Below are 22,798 nucleotides of genomic sequence, written 5' to 3'. Positions count from 1 at the left end.
AGGTTGATCAATGGAAACAGGATGCACCTGAGCTCAATTTCGAGTCTCATTGCTAAGTGTCTGAATACTTATGTAAATAAGGTATTTCTGTTTTTTATTTTTTATTTTATTTCACCTTTATTTAACCAGGTAGGCAAGTTGAGAACAAGTTCTCATTTACAACTGCGACCTGGCCAAGATAAAGCAAAGCAGTTCGACACATATAACAACACAGAGTTACACATTGAGTAAAACAAACATACAGTCAATAATACAGTAGAAAAATAAGTCTATATACAATGTGAGCAAATTAGGTGAGATAAGGGAGTTAAAGGCAATAAATAGGCCATGGTGGCGAAGTAAATACAAAATAGCAATTAAAACACTGGAATGGTAGATTTGACAGTAGATGAGTGTGCAAAGTAGAAATACTGGGGTGCAAAGGAGCAAAATAAATAAATAAATACAGTAGGGGAAGAGGTAGTTGTTTGGGCTATTTATAGATGGGCTATGTACAGGTGCAGTGATCTGTGAGCTGCTCTGATAGCTGGTGCTTAATACATTTTCAAAAATTCTAAAAAGCTGTTTTCACTTCGTCATTATGGGGTATTGTGTATAGATTGATGAGGATTTTTTTTTTTAGAAAGGGAAGGGGTCTGAATACTTCCCGAATGCACTGTATGTCCCAAATGGCACTCTATTCCCTAAATAGGGGGATACTATATAGGATTTAGGACCCTATTGGTCCTGGTTAAAAGTAGTATACTATATATGGAATAGTGTGTCATTTGACACACAGCCTAGGACTCCACTGACCAGAAAAAAAGCCAAGAGTGCTTGTTTATTCAACCAACTGGAAGTAAATATCTCTCTTCCCTTTTCACCGAATAACACTGCAGTTCAAAGCAAAGTTGAAAATCGATACTGAGGAAGACGAGGGATGCTTCAAAACCAAGATCCCCATTTCTTTAGGAGAGCTGTGTTTTTATCCAAGGTCTCTTCAGAGTTTACACAATACTTAGGGCTTTGTAAAATGCTTCCTCACTTCAACACTGAGAACTGCACAGAACGAGATCATGTGAGGTGAGACCTGACAGGCACTGAACAATGCCTCTGCAAAATATCAGCAAATAAACATTACTTCCTGTGCATGATCCCTGAAGAGTCAATTTATCTTATCTTACAGTGTCTTGTGCTTACTGTGTATGTGTACACAACAGAGCTGTGAGTGCTATTCATCCAAATACATGTTTGTCAGATGTATTGCAAGCTATTGATTGATCATATTTCCTTGATGACTGAACATAGGCAGACAGAATTTAACTGATTAATCTAGTAGTTGAGAGTACTAGAACAAGGGTACTGATGCCATCCAATCCAATCCATCTCATACACTACATGACCAAAAGTATGTGGACACGTGATTGTCAAACATCTCATTCCAAAGCAATGGGCATTAATATGGAGTTGGTCCACCCTTTGCTGCTATAACAGCCTCCACACTTCTGGGAAGGCTTTTCACTAGATATTGGAACATTGCTACCGGGACTTGCTTCCATTCATCCACAGGAGCATTATTGAGCTTGGGATGTTGGGCAATTTGGCCTGGCTCGCAGCCGGTGTTCCAATTCATCCCAACGGTGTTCGATGGGGTTGAAGTCAGGGCTCTGTGCAGGCCAGTGAAGTTCTTCCACACCGATCTTGACAAATCATGTATGGACCTCGCTTTGTGCACGGGGGCATTGTCATGTTGAAAGAGGAAAGGGCCTTCCCCAAACTGTTGCCACAAAGTTGTTCATGGTGATCTTAGGCTTGTGTGCGGCTGCTCGGCCATGGAAATCCATTTCATGAAACTCCTGATGAACAGTTCTTGTGCTGACGTTGCTTCCAGAGGCAGTTTGGAACTCGGTAGTGAGTGCTGCAACCGAGGTCAGACAATTCTTACGCGCTACGTGCTTCAGCACTCAATGGTACTGTTCTGTGAGCTTGTGTGGTCTACCACTTCGCAGCTGAGCCGTTGTTCCTGCTAGACGTTTCCACTTCACAATAACAGCACTCACAGTTGACTGGGCAGCTTCAGCTGGGACGAAATTTGACGAACTGACTTGTTGGAAAGGTGGCATCCCATGACGGTGCCACGTTGAAAGTCACTGAGCTCTTCAGTAAGGCCATTCTACAGCTAATGTTTGTCTATGGAGATTGCATGGCTGTGTGCTCGATTTTATACACCTGTCAGCAACGGGTGTGGTTGAAATAGCCAAATCCACAAATTTGAAGGGGTGTCCACATACTTTTGTATATATAGTGTATATTAACAGCTGCAAAAATGAAAATCCACAGTACTGTGTGCTGGGGAAAAACATGTTCCACTTGCATTCTGTGCTTTATGCAAAATACAGAAAGTGGAGCTATCACATGCACTTTAACTTCAATGGATGTACAGAGTAGAGTTTCCCCCAAAGGAAGTCAGTACCACTTCACCTTTGTAGGGAGGGATGGAGGGATGGATGGGGGAAGGGAGAGATGGTGAGTGCATATGAACAGACAGTGTGTGGGTGAAGAGAGAAATGGCAGATCTCCACACACAGAGCACTGACACTAACATCTGCTCCATCTGCCTGCTGCCCCTGCCAGCTTGGTTTTACACTGTAGCTAAACCCAACCAGCTTGGTTTTATACTGTAGCTGAACCCAGCCAGTTTGGTTTTACACTGTAGTTAAACCCAACCAGCTTGGTTTTATAGTGTAGCTGAACCCAGCCAGCTTGGTTTTATACTGTAGCTAAACCCAGCCAGCTTGGTTTTATACTGTAGCTAAACCCAGCCAGCTTGGTTTTATACTGTAGCTGAACCCAGCCAGCTTGGTTTTACACTGTAGTTAAACCCAACCAGCTTGGTTTTATAGTGTAGCTGAACCCAGCCAGCTTGGTTTTATACTGTAGCTAAACCCAGCCAGCTTGGTTTTATACTGTAGCTAAACCCAGCCATCTTGGTTTTACACTGTAGTTAAACCCAGCCAGCTTGGTTTTATACTGTAGCTAAACCCAGCCAGCTTGGTTTTACACTGTAGTTAAACCCAGCCAGCTTGGTTTTATACTGTAGCTAAACCCAGCCAGCTTGGTTTTATACTGTAGCTAAACCCAGCCAGCTTGGTTTTACACTGTAGCTAAACCCAGCCAGCTTGGTTTTACACTGTAGTTAAACCCAGCCAGCTTGGTTTTATACTGTAGCTAAACCCAACCAGCTTGGTTGTATACTGTAGCTGAGCCCAGCCAGCTTGGTTTTATAATGTAGCTGAACCCAGCCAGCTTGGTTTTACACTGTAGCTAAACCCAGCCAGCTTGGTTTTATACTGTAGTTAAACCCTGTCAGCTTGGTTTTATACTGTAGCTGAACCCAGCCAGCTTGGTTTTACACTGTAGCTAAACCCAGCCAGCTTGGTTTTATACTGTAGCTAAACCCTGTCAGCTTGGTTTTATACTGTAGCTGAACCCAGCCAGCTTGGTTTTACACTGTAGCTAAACCCAGCCAGCTTGGTTTTATAATGTAGCTGAACCCAGCCAGCTTGGTTTTATACTGTAGCTAAACCCAGCCAGCTTGGTTTTACACTGTAGCTAAACCCAGCCAGCTTGGTTTTATACTGTAGCTAAACCCAGCCAGCTTGGTTTTACACTGTAGCTAAACCCAGCCAGCTTGGTTTTATAATGTAGCTGAACCCAGCCAGCTTGGTTTTACACTGTAGCTAAACCCAGCCAGCTTGGTTTTACACTGTAGTTAAACCCAGCCAGCTTGGTTTTATACTGTAGCTAAACCCAGCCAGCTTGGTTTTACACTGTAGCTAAACCCAGCCAGCTTGGTTTTATACTGTAGCTAAACCCAGCCAGCTTGGTTTTACACTGTAGCTAAACCCAGCCAGCTTGGTTTTACAATGTAGCTAAACCCAGCCAGCTTGGTTTTACACTGTAGCTAAACCCAGCCAGCTTGGTTTTACACTGTAGCTAAACCCAGCCAGCTTGGTTTTCCCAGCCAGCTTGGTTTTATACTGTAGCTAAACCCAGCCAGCTTGGTTTTATACTGTAGCTAAACCCAGCCAGCTTGGTTTTACACTGTAAGCTAAACCCAGCCAGCTAGGTTTTACACTGTAGCTAAACCCAGCCAGCTTGGTTTTATAATGTAGCTGAGCCCAGCCTTTTTGGTTTTACACTGTAGCTAAACCCAGCCTACTTGGTTTTACACTGTAGCTAAACCCAGCCAGCTTGGTTTTATACTGTAGCTAAACCCAGCCAGCTTGGTTTTACACTGTAGCTAAACCCAGCCAGCTTGGTTTTACACTGTAGCTAAACCCAGCCAGCTTGGTTTTATAATGTTGCTAAACCCAGCCAGCTTGGTTTTACACTGTAGCTAAACCCAGCCTGCTTGGTTTTACACTGTAGCTGAGCCCAGCCTGCTTGGGTTTACACTTCCCCCAAGACAAGCAACAGCTCGTTGTCAACAGCTTCTGTTGTAATTTGAACAAACTTAATGAGTTTTTTATTCATTATTTCCATGTCACGCTTATTCCAAAAAACATCCAGCCATTGTATACCGCAGGGTTTCCCAAACTTGGTCCTGGGGCCTCCCCTGGGGGCACATTTTGTTTCCCCCCCCAGCACTACACAGCGTATTCAAATAATTAAAGCTTGATGATGAGTTGGTTATTTGAATCAGCTGTGTAGTGCACACGGTGGGCCCCAGGATCGAGTTTGGGAAACCCTGGTATACCGCACTTATCTAACTCAACTGCTGCAATAAATCCAGAAAGAACTCCAGACAACCCAACAAATGAACTTGTTTACCTGGCCATGAGACCCTGGTTTCAAAATGAATGTCCCAGAGCTTCTTACTGCCTGATAAATGTTTTCTCTCGCCCACAGAACCTCATCCTGATTTCCTCCCATGACACCTGACAGCTGACTCTGTCTACAACCCAAACGACACCCTATTCACTTTATAGTGCACTACTTTTGACCAGGCCTGGCCTATGGTCAAAAGTAGTGCACTTTATAGAGAATAATGTACCATTTGGGACACAGTCTCTTTCCTGTTTCACACTCCTCCATCTTTTCACCAGGAGGTAGGCGGGTGGCAGAGTGTGTATGTCCCAAATGACACCCTGTTCCCTATATAGTGCACTATTTTTAACCTGGGCCCACTTGGAAGGCAGATAAGGGCTCACGTGGCCCCGCAGTCACATTGATCGAGAGCCCAGTCATTGTACCTGGGAGGCAGCGCTTACACCAACATGCACTGCAGCGGAAAGAAAGTTAATTAAATGCTGACACCTTTTTTTAAACTCTCACATACACCTACAACCTCACAAGAAAAATAACATTAGGCTGCAAAACAGACTTTGTGGCTTCTTCATCCCTGTAAGCGGAGCACATTTCCAGGCCCAAGGCCTCCATTTCAGGAAGCAGCCTCCTCCTTATCATCAAAGGGGGGATCTGGGGCAGTAATCAGATTGTAAGCGCTGCTCTGACGTGACGCCACTGCTCTGATAATGCCATCAGAGTAGAGAGAGGAGGGAGAGGCCGCTGGGCTGGCTGGCTGACTGGGTCTAGGTGGTAGTTAGCATTAGTCACATAGCTCTCCCTCGTCACACCAAAACGTATAGTCATTTAACATCTCAAAGTAAGAGCGCTGATTCGAGGATCAGTTTTGCCTTTTACATCTTAAAGAATATGATTACATGGATGGGGGAGGGGGTCTGAAACACTTTATGTATACGACCCCCAGACCCACTCCACTGGCAGAGAAGGAATCAAATCAGAGATGGAGCCCATTGTTAAACTGGGAATCTGGGAGAGGTGTCACTAACAGGACCTGCTTAGATAAAGCAACTCAGCACTGATGCTATAATGGAAAGTTGGTTATCATGTAATAGCATTAATAAACAGGTAATTGCTATTACACAATAATAAGTAAAATACTACACCATATACTGTAATACTTTTTACATAAAACATTTTATTACAGGAGAAATAAATACACTGTCATTTTCTCATCTGCTGCTGTGTCACTGACAATAAAGTACTGTACAAATAGGAAGGTATGTCAGTTTGGTTAGAAGTTAGAACATATACAAGGCAAGACTGATGCAAAATGTAGGACCTGAAGTTGATGACAAATTTAGAGACACGATAGAAAAACAAACATTCAAACAAAGGAGGGCCATTGAAACTTAGTTCTCACAGCACGTGACAACATCATTTCACCAAAACAACATGAGTATAAAATGTATCAGTTAGTGTCCAGTCCAGCCATGATCCCTGCTGGAACAGTCCTGACTCTGGATGCGTCCCAAATTGCACCCGCCTCTGGTCAAAAGTAGTGCACTATATAGGGAAAATGGTCCCATTTAGGACACACCCTGTCTCTCAGGCTGGCCTAGGCCTTGTTGATGTAGCCCTCCTTGATCAGGAAGTCGTAGATCTTGCGTGTCTTGTTGACGTCGATCTTGATGAGTGCCCGGGCCTGTGCCAGCCGTAGACCACCCTGCCGCCTGCACTCGTTCAGCAGGGCCTGCTTGTACTCCAGGTAGGCACCTGGCACCAGACGCACCACCTGGCACAACTGCAGACAGCCACAGGAGAGACACCATGTTACATCAACACAATACCAGTCACCATGACCCCAACCCGCTGTTTATGACTGCATCCCAAATTCCACTGTATTCCCCAACCCTGCTCCTGGAGAGCTAATGTAATGTTGATTTTCGCACCAACCCTAATCTAGCTGGCCAATAAGGTGAATCAGGTTAGTCACAACTCGGGTGAGAGTGTACTACTAAAAGTAGTGCACTATGTAGGGAATTCATGTACTTACCTGGTGGTGCTGAGAGCCTTACATCCATAGAGATCCTAGAATTCATATGTAATAGAATGGATTTTATATGCAATTCTATTTGTACCTCTTTCTCCCTGTCGTTGAGCTTCTCTGTCCCTGGCAGGCCAGTCAGGTTGAGAGGAGGGGCGCATCTTCTGCCTGTTGCTGTGGAACAATTAAACACACATTTAAACAGACATACAACCTGACTGTTCTGTTGTTTTAAATGACAAACTGACAGGTTGATGAATCCAGGTAATCCGTTTTGTTGGAAAAGAAAGACAAATATTTACAATAGGCAAATTAGTGTAAATGGATGGAAATGACTGAGTTTATATAGATGTGTCCTACTTGTGCACTGGAGGTTACAGAATGACAACGGAAAGATAAAGCTAGAAATAAAAACACATATCGTTCCTGTTTGTCGAGCATATTTCTGAACGAATATCTCAGAGAATGCATTAACGTGACTCCACCTGTTGCCATGACAAGAAAAGTCGGAGAAGGGAGGGAGTGGTAGATGAAGAGTCCTTACCTGATGTGGCGATGGTGGTGACAACAGGAGTGATACCAGCGTCACTGTGAAGTGAGATAATAGCGTCACTACAAGCAGCACACACACAATTCTCACTCTCTGGAATCCTCGTCCACAGAGAGAATGAATCATCACACACACACACAATTCTCACTCTCTGGGATCCTCGTCCACAGAGAGAATGAATCATCACACACACACACAATTCTCACTCTCTGGGATCCTCGTCCACAGAGAGAATGAATCATCACACACACTAGCAGTTTTGTTCTTTATGAAGAATAATTATCAGAACTTGGAGAATACCCAAGAGCTGGGCTTAAGATAAACAACAAGAATAGCTCTACATAAAAACATTTTTAAAAATCAAGCACTACTCGTTGCCGTTAGAGCCAAGCACACAGTAAACTACAGAGTAGGTGGGTGGTATCTCAGTTATAGTCCGGTGCTAGCACCCCTAATTCAACTAGTCAACTTATCAAGCCCTTGATTAGTGGAATCAGGTGGGCTAGTGTTGGACTTGAACATGAATGCACAACCACAGGGTTCAGAGGAATGGATTGTAAAACACCGCACAAGAGTAAGGAGGAAAGATTACATGGCAGCCTGTTTGCTGAGCCACTGCTGGCAGGCCCGTCCGTCCTGAATGTACTGCAGCACATCCACTAGCATGGTCCTCTTCCTCCGCTCATCCTCCCGCACCTGCTTCACACGCTCATACACCTTGGCACCTGCAGGGGGACACAGAGGAGGGAGGGGGTTACTGGTGCAGTCAGTCAGCCCTGGGTCCTGGCTGACACAAGGGAGTTACTAATGAGGCTCTGGCTCTGTCCCAAAATGCACAATTTTCCTACAAATTGTACTACTTTTTAGAACTGTATGGGCCCTGGTCAAAAGTAGTGCACTAAATAGGGAATAGGGTGCCATTTGGGACACAACATCTGAGGGGGACTGTCTGGCAGTAGGCGTGATGGGGTTAAATGGGTAGACTGGACTCACTGCAGAAAGACTGGATGCCTGCTCTCCTGTATTCCTGTAGCCTGCTGATCTCTCTCCTCAGCTCAAACTCCACTGAAAGACAAGGAGGACAAGGTCAATGAGGCCTGTCCACACTCACCTCACCGGTCTCTACTACAGACAGGCGGAAAGACAGACAGGCGGATGAACAGAAAGGCAGACAGAGAGGGAGACAAACTCTTTACCCCTCAGATCTGTGCTTCCCAACATCAGACCAGAGTTGTAGCCCAGGCAGGCTCTACGGCTGTTCTCTCTGACACAACAATGGAGTAGCGCCATGCTATTCTGAAGCCCCAGCCCTTTAATCAGAACGAGATGATGTCTCATCCCCAGACACGCACAGAAATGCACAGACACACGCCTCTCACTCAAAGGCAGTTCACACATCCAGTCATGTGACCTCCAGCAGGCCAGCCGTTGGGGTCTGCTGCTGCGTAAGGACGGAAGATAATCTGACAGGCTCATTACCACGCCAATGACCTTAGTGTTACCCACAATATTAAACACAGGGGAACACTGGATGTGTGACTGCTCTCTGTGTAGACCGGAGGGGGAGGGGTTGGAAGAAACAATTCTATTGGTGTTAACATCAAAATGTCTACTGTGTGTGCATGTACAATATCATAATGTCAAACTCACATGCATGACTCTCTATGAACTTGTCGTGTTCGATGGGGCCCACCACCCTGGCAAAACGTCTCATAGCATCATACAGATCCTGTACCTCCTTAGGGTAGCGACGCTCCAGAACTGGAAGACAAAAACACAATGATCATGTGATATGTAGCTGTTATTGTAGAGCAGGGCTGCCCAACCCTGTTCCTGGAGATCTACCGTCCTGTAGGTTCAGTCCAACCCTCTTCCTGGAGATCTACCGTCCTGTAGGTTCAGTCCAACCCTCTTCCTGGAGATCTACCGTCCTGTAGGTTCAGTCTAACCCTCTTCCTGGAGATCTACCGTCCTGTAGGTTCAGTCCAAACCTCTTCCTGGAGATCTACCATCCTGTAGGTTCAGTCTAACCCTCTTCCTGGAGATCTACCGTCCTGTAGGTTCAGTCCAACCCTCTTCCTGGAGATCTACCGTCCTGTAGGTTCAGTCCAACCCTACATACCTGACTCAGCCAGTTAAGGTCTTGGTGAGCAGTTAATAACTAGAATGAGTTGGTAAATTAGAGTTGGACTGTAAACTTGGTAGATCTCCAGGAAGAGGGGCTGGCAGCCATGTTGTACAGAATATGACAGCAGTGATCTGTATTGGAGATCTGAATCACATTCAATATTGTTAGATTAGAGGCTTTTGAGGAACACCAGAGGAGGAAATGTCCAGACATCGCACATTGAGTGACCCCCTTGCATCAATGAGATACTCTACCATGGCCGATGGTAAAGCTTCCCGGATGGGCAGGTCACCCCATACCACCCTACTCACACCCCTTCAAGGGCTGCTGCTGCTCTCCTTTCAAATCATTGCTACAGTGTTTGTGTCCCAAACGGCAGTATATTACCTATTTAGTCAAAGCCACTTCATACTTTGTGCCGTAAGAATCTACCTGTATACCTATGGTATATATTGAGTGGACTCTGGTGTTTTGCAGACATGGCAATTTCTTGGATAGTTCTATAATCAGTTCACAGTGAATGTGGGGTAGTAGTATGACAGCAGCTCATGGCTGGTGGCCCGCACATCTGTGTCCGTCTTCAAGCTGGCAACTGAGTTCCTCATTGATTTGGAGTCTGTACGCTGATAGGAACGTGTAGATAGCAGCAAAACACACACAGGTAGAGTCAATGTCCTGCTGAGCTAAGTCAAAGATTTGAAACACTCCATAACAGGAATGTGCTGGTGGTCCTGAGGTACTGATGTCTAAGGGGAGTGAGACTGTTGGTCAAACTGCCTGGAGCAACAGCATGATCAGCCCAGGCACAACACGCAGTCACCCAGGCTTGGAAACGGCTTCTATTACCGTGACACACACACACTTTGACAGTCTCCATGACAACCAGGCTGCAGCTCCACGGCAACACTGGGTTCTCTTTTGTCTTGAAAGACTAGAGATAAGAGGAGAGAGGGGGAGGAGGTGGGCGGTAGTGACTGGAGGCTGGAAAATAATAAATAAAACATAAGGGTGTCCTCTTCCCCCCATAAAACTACAGCCAATTTCCCAGGGCATGACCTGGAGATAGCACTGCACTGGGCAGTAAAGGAAAAAGAGAAACTGATTGGATACATCTATTCAGGGAGTCTCTTGCCTTCCCATCTCCCATGAATAAAAAGTGGGACATGAACATTGATTATATTACCAAGCTAGATGAAACGCTGCCCATGGAGAGGGGATCAATAAGAGCTCATAAAGCTCCAATACAGTTAGACATTAGACCTGCAGTGTTCATTTCATAGGCATCTATACATAGTGGAGCAATAATTATGCTGTGGCACTCTGGCACACGTCGCACTGGGCTCAGCTTCCATCGTAAATAAGAGCACTGGCAGTGCCTCCGGGGTCACAGGTTACTGTTGATCATTATTGCAACCATGGATACATATTCAGTCTGGGTGTTATACTAATGCCTGGTCTCCTGGTGGTTCTGCAGCCCAGCTCTAATCTGTTAGGAGAGCACTTACTCTGGAACTTCCGCAGGTTGATCAGTCCATGGTCCCGGATTATCCTGGAAGACACACAACATTAAGACACCAAAGCCAAAAATATGGACACCGTCCATTGGTAAATACCAGTCAACTCTCAGGCTGGTAGAGAGTGAAAACAGCAGAGGGTTTAGACTGACATTTTTTGAATGAGTGATGGTACCATATAGCTGTTGAACCTGAACCACATAGCTTGAAGTTGTGATTGTGATATAGAACAGCTTTGCAACAAGTAGCCTTCCTGTGATGTTAAACAGGACCTGACAGTGAGGCCTACTGCGTCTGTGAACTCTGTGGCCTGCAGGTCACTGCCTTGGGCCTTTGCCATTAGACCACTCCCAAGTGGCGCAGCGGTCTAACATGCTGACCAGACCGGACACGTCGCGCGTGTCGCAAAATACATTTTGAAATCCATGTTATTCAATTATTCTGCATTGCCAAGGACTAAAATAGAAGCAATTCCTATTTCAGACGCAGATCGCGCTGCAAGTCCTGCCTCTCCCATCTCCTCATTGGTTTATAGAAGCAGGTACCCACGTGCCATCTCCTCATTGGTTTATAGAAGCAGGTACCCACGTGCCATCTCCTCATTGTTTATACCCACGTGGGTGATTGAAAGATAAAATGTTTTGCCGGTTGTCGTGGTAATACTATGAAAGTGTAGATGCCAATCACCATATAAGTTCAAAGATGAAAAAGCCTGGAAGGAGGAGAGATGACTAGAAACGATTTGGTTGGCCGTTTTAAGTGTGGATTAATTGTCGCAGTAGAGGACCTTGTGCATTTCAGGTAAAATAACAACTCAATGTTTATATCCCAGGACAAATTAGCTAGCAACAGCAAGCTAGCTAAATAGGACAAATTAGCTAGCAAGTGCAAGCTAACTAGCTAAATTGCCATACATGTTTAATGCTTTTCGACCTGTCCCCAAATTAATGTCATTGGTTCAGAGTTTGTTTTGATATTTTAACCTGCGGGTCGTGATCGCATTTGGTGTGGGGGGACAAAATAAATGTATGCACGATAGCGCCCGCGCGCAGCCAGTTTGGGTTCCGTGTAAGGCACTGCATCTCAGTGCTAGAGGCGTCACTACAGACCCTGGTTCAATTCAACCAGCTGTGAATGAGTCCCATAGGGCGGCGCCCAATTGGCCCAGCGTCGTCCGGGTTAGGGTTTAGCTGGGGTAGGCTGTCATTGTAAATAAGAATTTGTTATTAACTGACTTGCCTAGTTAAATAATATAAAAGTCACCAGCTGGGGGTGGGCAGCTTGAGGGGCAGTGGGGAGGCTAGCAGTGTTTGCATCCCAAATGGCACCCTATTCCCTACATAGTGCACTACTTTTGACCAAGGCCCACCAAAAGTAGTGCACTATGTAGGGAATAGGATGCCATTTGGGACACATCAAGACATGCATGGTCCTGGGAGCTCTGGCCAGCTAACATACCATACCTGCCTCACATGCCATTCCACAGAGTTAGGGAAGCAGCAACTCGTTAAGTCTGATTTAATGATGGATGCATTACCACATGAATGGACTGACCACCGTGGCCAAGACCAGTACTGACACACACTGAACGGGGCAGTGGACGGAAAGTGACAATCCATGAACATCTCAAATTCATCTAAAAAAGGTGGCCAGGTCAAACAATACTCAATGTTGAGTTGTGTAATGTTTAAGCCTTTCAGCATTAATAGCAACCGGTGATTCTGAACCAGTGCTTCAGTGATTAGGGTTAGCTGACAAGGTACAAATCTGTCGTTCTGCCCCTGAACGAGGCAGTTAACCCACTGTTCCTAGGCCGTCATTGAAAATAAGAATTTGTTCTTAACTGACTTGCCTAGTTAAATAAAGGTAAAATAAAATATACTGCTCAAAAAAATAAAGGGAACACTTAAACAACACATCCTAGATCTGAATGAAAAAAATAATCTTATTAAATACTTTTTTCTTTACATAGTTGAATGTGCTGACAACAAAAATCACACAAAAATAATCAATGGAAATCAAATGTATCAACCCATGGAGGTCTGGATTTGGAGTCACACTCAAAATTAAAGTGGAAACCCACACTACAGGCTGATCCAACTTTGATGTAATGTCCTTAAAACAAGTCAAAATGAGGCTCAGTAGTGTGTGTGGCCTCAACGTGCCTGTATGACCTCCCTACAACGCCTGGGCATGCTCCTGATGAGGTGGCGGATGGTCTCCTGAGGGATCTCCTCCCAGACCTGGACTAAAGCATCCGCCAACTCCTGGACAGTCTGTGGTGCAACGTGGCATTGGTGGATGGAGCGAGACATGATGTCCCAGATGTGCTCAATTGGATTCAGGTCTGGGGAACGGGCGGGCCAGTCCATAGCATCAATGCCTTCCTCTTGCAGGAACTGCTGACACACTCCAGCCACATGAGGTCTAGCATTGTCTTGCATTAGGAGGAACCCAGGGCCAACTGCACCAGCATATGGTCTCACAAGGGGTCTGAGGATCTCATCTCGGTACCTAATGGCAGTAAGGCTACCTCTGGCGAGCACATGGAGGGCTGTGCGGCCCCCCCAAAGAAATGCCACCCCACACCATGACTGACCCACTGCCAAACCGGTCATGCTGGAGGATGTGGCAGGCAGCAGAACGTTCTCCAGACTCTGTCACGTCTGTCACGTGCTCAGTGTGAACCTGCTTTCATCTGTGAAGAGCACAGGGCGCCAGTGGCGAATTTGCCAATCTTGGTGTTCTCTGGCAAATGCCAAACGTCCTGCACGGTGTTGGGCTGTAAGCACAACCCCCACCTGTGGACGTCGGGCCCTCATACCACCCTCATGGAGTCTGTTTCTGACCGTTTGAGCAGACACATACACATTTGTGGCCTGCTGGAGGTCATTTTGCAGGGCTCTGGCAGCGCTTCTCCTGCTCCTCCTTGCACAAAGGCGGAGGTAGCGGTCCTGCTGCTGGGTTGTTGCCCTCCTACGGCCTCCTCCACGTCTCCTGATGTACTGGCCTGTCTCCTGGTAGCGCCTCCATGCTCTGGACACTACGCTGACAGACACAGCAAACCTTCTTGCCACAGCTCGCATTGATGTGCCATCCTGGATGAGCTGCACTACCTGAGCCACTTGTGTGGGTTGTAGACTCCGTCTCATTCTACCACTAGAGTGAAAGCACCGCCAGCATTCAAAAGTGACCAAAACATCAGCCAGGAAGCATAGGAACTGAGAAGTGGTCTATGGTCCCCACCTGCAGAACCACTCCTTTATTGGGGGTGTCTTGCTAATTGCCTATAATTTCCACCTGTTGTCTATTCCATTTGCACAACAGCATGTGAAATTTATTGTCAATCAGTGTTGCTTCCTAAGTGGACAGTTTGATTTCACAGAAGTGTGATTGACTTGGAGTTACATTGTGTTGTTTAAGTGTTCCCTTTATTTTTTTTGAGCAGTGTATATATATATTTTTTTATCTTAACAGGCTAGTGTAGAGTGTTATGTTGCTTGTGTAGGTATCACATTTCTGATTTTGGAAAGCAATTAAAATGTTAGTGGCAACATTTGCAGAGTATTACAGGCATATGATGAAGGGCAAAGCTTTAAGAATTTTGACCTGAATAAGTACATTACATCTTCATAGTTAAATGCAAAACATTTCAACTTACTTCTTTCTTCTTCCTCTCTCCTTTAACCTTGAATGGTATATGTCAACAACGGCAATCTTCAGCGCTAGAAAGAACCAGACAAATATGTCAGACAAGGCAACGATGATATTAAAACACAGTACATGTACAATCAACATAAGCGGGGTTGGACTTTTCTCTCAATTCAAATACAATGATAGCACTTTCAACTCACCATGTAGTATGTCTGAGTCATCATCCACAAAATCAATGTCTTTCAGATCCCACTCAGCATAGTTGTCAAATTCCTAGACAGGATGACAAATAGCAGGAGAGAATCACAGAGGTACAAGGAGATGAGTCAGAGTTCAATAAGTCTGCAGTGAGGCGGCCATCAGGAGAACTAATATCTCCATTCACGCATGGGTGGCAAGGGTTCTGTCTTGGTGATCTTTAAGTACTTCCTATGATTCCAATCATAATATGCCAGGAGTATGAGAACATACTCATTATAACATGGGGATATGTTCTTTGAACATGCAGAACAGAAAAATGGAATGTCTATGTCCGACTTTGGCTTGTGAGATTGGAACTACTAAAGGCATGGACGCTTTAAGACCCTAGTTCCTCTCACCTCCATGAAGTCTGCTCTGGCAGGCATGTATCCAGCCATGTCTCGAGACAACAGGGAGTCAAAGGTGGGCCTGGGGGGGTCATCAGTAGCTGGGAGAAAAACCAACAGAGTATTTTTACCTAGTGATCTGAAAAGTCCCTCATGACAAACATGACAGTACAGTAATCAAGTTATTACTGTGTAAGAAAGAAAGCATAAATGAAGAATGATGTAGTTGCATATCAGATAATAAATGAAAAAAAGCCATGGATTCCTCCCTGCCTTTATCAGCTGGACATCAAATCAAACGTGTGCTGAATAAAAAAGGTGTAGGTAGACCTTCCCGTGAAACGCTTACTTACATGGCCTTAACCAACAATGTATTTCAAGAAATAGAGTTAAGAAAATATTTACTAAATAAACTAAAGTAAAAAAATAAAAAGTAACACAAAATAACAATACTGAGGCTATATACAAGGGGTACCAGTACCAAGTCAATGTGCGGGGGTACAGGTTAGTCGAGGTCATAGACTTTTGTGTATCTTTTAAAGCATATCCTGTAAACTGCTCAAAAAAATAAAGGGAACACTAAAATAACACATCCTAGATCTGAATGAATGAAATAATCTTATTAAATACTTTTTTCTTTACATAGTTGAATGTGCTGACAACAAAATCACACAAAAATAATCAATGGAAATCCAATTTATCAACCCATGGAGGTCTGGATTTGGAGTCACACTCAAAATTAAAGTGGAAAACCACACTACAGGCTGATCCAACCTTGATGTAATGTCCTTAAAACAAGTCAAAATGAGGCTCAGTAGTGTGTGTGGCCTCCACGTGCCTGTATGACCTCCCTACAACGCCTGGGCATGCTCCTGATGAGGTGGCGGATGGTCTCCTGAGGGATCTCCTCCCAGACCTGGACTAAAGCATCCGCCAACTCCTGGACAGTCTGTGGTGCAACGTGGCATTGGTGGATGGAGCGAGACATGATGTCCCAGATGTGCTCAATTGGATTCAGGTCTGGGGAACGGGCGGTCCATAGCATCAATGCCTTCCTCTTGCAGGAACTGCTGACACACTCCAGCCACATGAGGTCTAGCATTGTCTTGCATTAGGAGGAACCCAGGGCTAACCGCACCAGCATGTGGTCTCACAAGGGGTCTGAGGATCTCATCTCGGTACCTAATGGCAGTCAGGCTACCTCTGGCGAGCACATGGAAGGCTGTGCGGCCCCCCCAAAGAAATGCCACCCCACACCATGACTGACCCACCGCCAAACCGGTCATGCTGGAGGATGTTGCAGGCAGCAGAACGTTCTCCACGGCGTCTCCAGACTCTGTCACATCTGTCACGTGCTCAATGTGAACCTGCTTTCATCTGTGAAGAGCACAGGGCGCCAGTGGCGAATTTGCCAATCTTGGTGTTCTCTGGCAAATGCCAAACGTCCTGCACGGTGTTGGGCTGTAAGCACAACCCCCACCTGTGGACGTCGGGCCCTCATACCACCCTCATGGAGTCTGTTTCTGACCGTTTGAGCAGACACATGCACATTTGTGGCCTGCTGGAGGTCATTTTGCAGGGCTCTGGCAGCGCTCCTCCTGCTCCTCCTTGCACAAAGGCGGAGGTAGCGGTCCTGCTGCTGGGTTGTTGCCCTCCTACGGCCTCCTCCACGTCTCCTGATGTACTGGCCTGTCTCCTGGTAGCACCTCCATGCTCTGGACACTACGCTGACAGACACAGCAAACCTTCTTGCCACAGCTCGCATTGATGTGCCATCCTGGATGAGCTGCACTACCTGAGCCACTTGTGTGGGTTGTAGACTCAGTCTCATGCTACCACTAGAGTGAAAGCACCGGCAGCATTCAAAAGTGACCAAAACATCAGCCAGGAAGCATAGGAACTGAGAAGTGGTCTGTGGTCACCACCTGCAGAACCACTCCTTTATTGGGGGTGTCTTGCTAATTGCCTATAATTTCCACCTGTTGTCTATTCCATTTGCACAACAGCATGTGAAATTTATTGTCAATCAGTGTTGCTTCCTAAGTGGACAGTTTGATTTCACTGAAATGTGATTGACTTGGAGTTACATTGTGTTGTTTAAGTGTTCCCTTTATTTTTTTGAGCAGTGTATTTGTTGTATGGCTTCAGAATTCTACTATAACTTGTGTGATAAACAAACTCTCCTTATTACTATGAAGGGAGAAATCCAGAGGAGTAGGTGTGTATACTGACGTTTGAAGGGAATGGCTGTGTCTGCAGTACGGGCCTCCTCTATCTGTCTGAGGTTGAGCAGGGTGGAGGAGAACAGGGGATTGTTGATGAAGTTCTTCATGTAGTGGGCCTCACACTCCTCCTTGTTTTTGGTGCGCATCTGATACGCCACATCCTGCCTGTGCAGAGTCAAACAGGAAAGTGACAGTTATGGTTTTGATATCAATTTGAACATGTTAATATTGATATTGTCAGGCAGTACAAGTGAGGGATGCTACGAAACAAATCAGACTGCAAATGGCACCTAGTCTGCAAGTTTGTAATACAGTTGAAGTCGGAAGTTTACATACACTTAGGTTGGAGTCATTAAAACTCCTTTTTCAACCACTCCACAAATTTCTTGTTAACAAACTATAGTTTTGGCAAGTCGGTTAGGACATCTACTTTGTGCATGACAAGTCATTTTTCCAACAATTGTTTACAGACAGATTATTTCACTGTATCACAATTCCAGTGGGTCAGAAGTGTACATACATTAAGTTGACTGTGCCTTTAAACAGCTTGGAAAATTCCAGAAAATGATGTCATTGCTTTAGAAGCTTCTGATAGGCTAGTTGACATACTTTGAGTCAATTGGAGGTGTACCTGGGGATGTATTTCAAGGCCTACCTTCAAACTCAGTGCCTCTTTGCTTGACAGCATGGGAAAATCCAAAGAAATCAGCCAAGACCTCAGGAAAAAAATTGTAGACCTCCACAAGTCTGCTTCATCCTTGGGAGCAATTTCCAAATGCTTGAAAGTACCATGTTCATCTGTACAAACAATAGTACGCAAGCATAAACACCATGGGACCACGCAGCCGTCATACCGCTCAGGAAGGAGACGCGTTCTGTCTCCTAGAGAGGAACGTACTTTAGTGCGAAAAGTACAAATCAATCCCAGAACAGCAAAGGACCTTGTGAAGATGCTGGAGGAAACAGGTACAAAAGTATCTATATCCACAGTAAAACGAGTCCTATATCGACATAACCTGAAAGGCCGCTCAGCAAGGAAGAAGCCACTGCTCCAAAAACGCCATAAAAAAGCCAGACTACGGTATGCAACTGCATATGGGGACAAAGATCGTACTTTTTGGAGAAATGTCCTCTGGTCTGATGAAACAAAAATAGAACTGTTTGGCCATAATGACCATCATTATGTTTGGAGGAAAAAAGAGGATGCTTGCAAGCCAAAGAACACCATCCCAACCGTAAAGCACGGGGGTGGCAGCATCATGTTGTGGGGGTGCTTTGCTGCAGGAGGGACTGGTGCACTTCACAAAATAGATGGCATCATGAGGCAGGAAAATGATTGAAGCAACATCTCAAGACATCAGTCAGGAAGTTAAAGCTTGGTCGCAAATGGGTCTTCCAAATGGACAATGACCCCAAGCATACTTCCAAAGTTGTGGCAAAATGGCTTAAGGACAACAAAGTCAAGGTATTGGAGTAGCCATCACAAATCCCTGACCTCAATATCATAGTAAATGTATGGGAAGAACTGAAAAAGCGTGTGCGAGCAAGGAGGCCTACAAACCTGACTCAGTTACACCAGCTCTGTAAAGAAGAATGGGCCAAAATTCACCCAACTTATTGTGGGAAGCTTGTGGAAGGCTACCCAAAACGTTTGACCCAAGTTAAACAATTTAAAGGCAATGCTACCAAATACTAATTGAGTGTATGTAAACTTCTGACCCACTGGGAATGTGATGAAAGAAATAAAAGCTGAAATAAATCATTCTCTCTGGTGATCCTAACTGACCTAAGACTGGGAATTTTTACTAGGATTAAGTGTCAGGAATTGTGAAAAACTGAGTTTAAATGTATTTGGCTAAAGTGTATGTAAACTTCCGAATTCAACTGTATATGACACTTGAGCGAGAGAGTCAGTGTGTGTGTGTGTCTACTTACCAGTTCCCAAAGCCACAGTCCATGACTGCTTCCAGAAGGGCCATCTCCTCCTGTGCTGTCCAGCTAGGTTCCAGCACAGGGAAGTCTGATGTCTGTGTGAGGGAGGAGGCATGGTATTGAGCATGATCACAATAGTTTTGCCAGAAGCATACTTTTGGTAAATAATGGATAACTGAAGAGTCAATATTACATATGTTAATCAGAATGGACAGCACAATTACCAATGTCTTACCATGATTTCATACTTGTGATTACTCTCATGTTTCTTGAACTCAAACCCTCTGGTAAAACACTGAAACATATTTGGATAAAACAATTCAAGTGTCAGTAGAGATGCAAAGTTATCAAGCTAGGCAAAATGTATCAACAGTTTTATGCGCATGCCCGAGGAAGCAATGTACGCCCCTCACCTGGAGACAGAGAAGGAAAGGTGAGGGTCCACACTCTGCACATTTTATGTAGGGTTCCACCAGGTTAGATGAGCAACCTCGACATGGGGGCTTGTCAGAAGGGTCATCTGAAAGACATAAATCGGCATCCATGCGCATGAAGGCGTAACAGCTAGCTAGTTAACCTGAAAAATGTCCTCAGTGTATGCAGCCTGCGTCTGGCCATTGAGAGCACAGGGAAGAAACCACTGAAACCCTGTTGTGCATGCCCTGAGAGGAAGAAAGTCAGGGATGTTTGCATCATTGAGAAGGGTGAAGAAAGTTGCACAGATCTCATCGAGGCACATAAGGATTGTATGAAGGCGCTTGGATTCAAGATGTAATATAACTCCATATAATAAATGTGTTTCGTTGGTGGCCGGCTGTCCAGAAGGAGACAGGGGATATTCTTCGTTTGTATTTATACTGGTAACCTTAATGGAAGATGTGATCGCTGCAAGGATGATGTTCCACTGAGTGAAATGTGTTGGCTTAATGCTCAGATTTTCTGAATTATGTGAATCTTGTTCTGCTGATTAGAATTAAATGCGTGTCCTATGAATAATAATGTTAAAAAAGGGTAATCTGAAAATAAGTCAGAGTTATGTCGCAAAACTTGCCAGTTTTACTGGTAAGAATACGTACAGACTTTAGATACTGTAAATCCTCTGTTAAAATATGTGTTATTGGTCAGATTTAAAGCCAGCATCATAAATTTAGCAGTAGCTAACAACACAGTTAACGTTAGCTAGATAATGTAGCTAGCTAGGTACTTAAAGTCGGAAGCTAGGAGACAATTAAGTGATGGATTAGTTAGCTGGTTGAATGGATTAGCTACACGAAAGAAAATTACACATGTAGTTTAGCTAGCTAAATGGCTAACTCTGGGCCAATTGTTAGAAATCTCGCTAGCTGAGCTGCGTTGCCTTCTACCTAGCTAACGTTAGCTAGCTATGTAGCACGACGAGCTGAGCAATAAGCTAGTTAGATGGATACCGATATTTCGTGCAAACTATTTAAGCTTGTACGCTGTTTATAACTGTGCATTTTAGCCAACACTTACTTCCAAAAGATGCCAAGTGGTCCATAAGATCAACCAAACAGCTGAAGCCTGTATTTGTTGTTTGTTGCCAATGTGTATTGCTTCGCGTTCGATTAAGCGTGTCTGAAAACGCAGCGTTGGCGCAACTTTGTTGATTCTACACATGGAACACACCTACACTGTTTGAGAAAAATAGTACGCAGCGTCATCTTCATATGTGTGCAACAAACTTCAACATTCATCTTCTGCTACCATTTCTGTAAAGTCGTCTACGCATACAATTTGATGCATTTGTTCGATAAATCAGAACGCGCTGCAAGTTGATGTAAGATTACTTCTGGTGTACCAATACGCAAACAATGTCGGTATGATCGAGGGGATAATATGGCTCGATCAATGCACTGTATTCGCGCAAATGCTGCATCTTTCATGCTCAAAATAAAAACATTTTGAAGTCTAACTCATGTATCTGCAACCAGAGTGGGACTACCAGGGTCATTAGTGTTATGCTGTGCCTTTTCTGTCCCCAGGAAATAATACCTCTTATTTAGTGTAAAATATAAAGTTGGATGTCCTTTGAAATAAAAATACAAAGGGAATTTTATGCATTTTGACCATTTTGTTTTCAGTGGATGTTGGCGTTTTTGACATGTCCCCGGTTGCTAATTCATCAACTTCTATGATAAATATAAGCAATTAAAAATAAAATATTACAAAATATTTATTCATTATTTTATAGTCCTACTTAAAATATCTGTCATCAATATTTTTTTTCTCTCATTTTGGTATTTATAGTTTTTTTTCCTGTGTGTGATTTCACTTTCCACCCTATTAGTTTACAGTAATACTCCTTTAAAAAAACAGCCCCTTCCCACAATGATATCACGTTCAAGAAGTGTCAATTATTTTTGGGGCGAAAAAACAACAGTGCATAGCTAAGTAAGTATCAACACCCGGTTTTAATCTATATTTTAATGTTTCATGATGTTAGTCAGTATGTCTTACTCTTAAATTTCCACCCTCTTAGGCTACATTAGATGAACATGTTATACATTTTTTGAATTTCAAAATATTTCTATTTTTTATTTTACCTTTATTTAACTAGGCAAAATATGTTTGACAGAAAAGTTACAATTCTCTTCAAGTGATCCCCATTATGCTAGCTGGATCTTGATCACTCACAGTGCTATGGCTAACTTAGCCTCCACATTTCCATCCTGTTAAGTTGATTGGAGTCCACCTGTGGTAAATTAAATTGATTGGACATGGTCTATATAAGGTCCCTCATTTGGCAGTGCATGTCAGAGAAAAAAAACAGCCATGTGGTCAAAGGAATTGTCCGTAGAGCTCTGAGACAGGATTGTGATGAGGCACAGATCTGGGGAAGGGTACTAAAAAAATGTCTGCAGCATTGAAGGTCCCCCAGAACACAGTGGTCTCCATCATTTTTAAATGGAAGAAGTTTGGAACCACCATTACTCTTCCTAGAGCTGGCTGCCTGGCCAAACTGAGCATTCGGGGGAGAAGGGCCTTGGTCAGTGAGGTGACCAAGGACCCGATGGTCACTCTGAAAGAGCTCCAGAGTTCCTCTGTGGAGATGGGAGCACCATCTCTGCAGCACTCCACCAATCAGGCCTTTATGGTAGAGTGGCCTGATGGAAGCCACTCCTCTGTAAAAGGCACACGACAGCCCGCTTGGAGTTTGCCAAAAGGCACCTAAAGGATTCTCAGACCATAAGAAATAAGATTCTCTGGTCTGATGAAACAAAGATTGAACTCTTTGGCCTGAATGCCAAGCGTCATGTCTGGAGGAAACCTGGCACCATCCCTACAATGAAGTGTGGTGGCAGCATCATGCTGTGGGGATGTTTTGCAGACGACACAACAGTAGTAGGCTTGATTA

The 22,798-nt window shown here is 44.5% G+C and overlaps 1 protein-coding gene across 1 annotated transcript; it reads right to left on the bottom strand.

Moving 5' to 3' along the window:
• Positions 1–5,963: 5,963 nt before the first annotated feature.
• Positions 5,964–21,316, bottom strand: LOC115163416 (transcriptional adapter 2-alpha). The gene is made up of 15 exons (XM_029715254.1): positions 20,917–21,316; positions 19,836–19,942; positions 19,658–19,717; positions 19,426–19,517; positions 17,498–17,655; positions 15,278–15,366; positions 14,879–14,951; positions 14,686–14,749; positions 11,016–11,059; positions 9,033–9,143; positions 8,376–8,447; positions 7,975–8,107; positions 7,377–7,420; positions 6,927–7,006; positions 5,964–6,589 (listed from the first exon to the last, which is right to left on the bottom strand). Exons 1-15 carry the CDS (start codon positions 20,939–20,941, stop codon positions 6,404–6,406), a joined length of 1,338 nt encoding a protein of 445 aa, XP_029571114.1. The 5' UTR covers positions 20,942–21,316; the 3' UTR covers positions 5,964–6,403.
• Positions 21,317–22,798: the final 1,482 nt, after the last annotated feature.

The sequence above is a fragment of the Salmo trutta genome, chromosome 26 (assembly GCF_901001165.1).
Source record: "Salmo trutta chromosome 26, fSalTru1.1, whole genome shotgun sequence".
Taxonomy (NCBI): Eukaryota; Metazoa; Chordata; class Actinopteri; order Salmoniformes; family Salmonidae; genus Salmo; species Salmo trutta.
The sequence above is the reverse complement of the archived record's forward strand: the minus strand, read 5'-3'. Positions and strand labels throughout refer to the sequence as shown.

Bases quoted from the DNA above. Each gene is read 5' to 3' on its own strand.
- LOC115163416 (XM_029715254.1), bottom strand. From the start codon at position 20,941: ATGGACCACTTGGCATCTTTTGGAA. The intron at 9,144-11,015 runs GTAAGTGCTCTC...TTTGTCTTCCAG, and splicing joins CAACCTGCGGAAGTTCCAGA to TTCTGGAGCGTCGCTACCCT. The intron at 8,448-9,032 runs GTGAGTTTGACA...CTTGTCTTTCAG, and splicing joins GTTCATAGAGAGTCATGCAT to TGGAGTTTGAGCTGAGGAGA.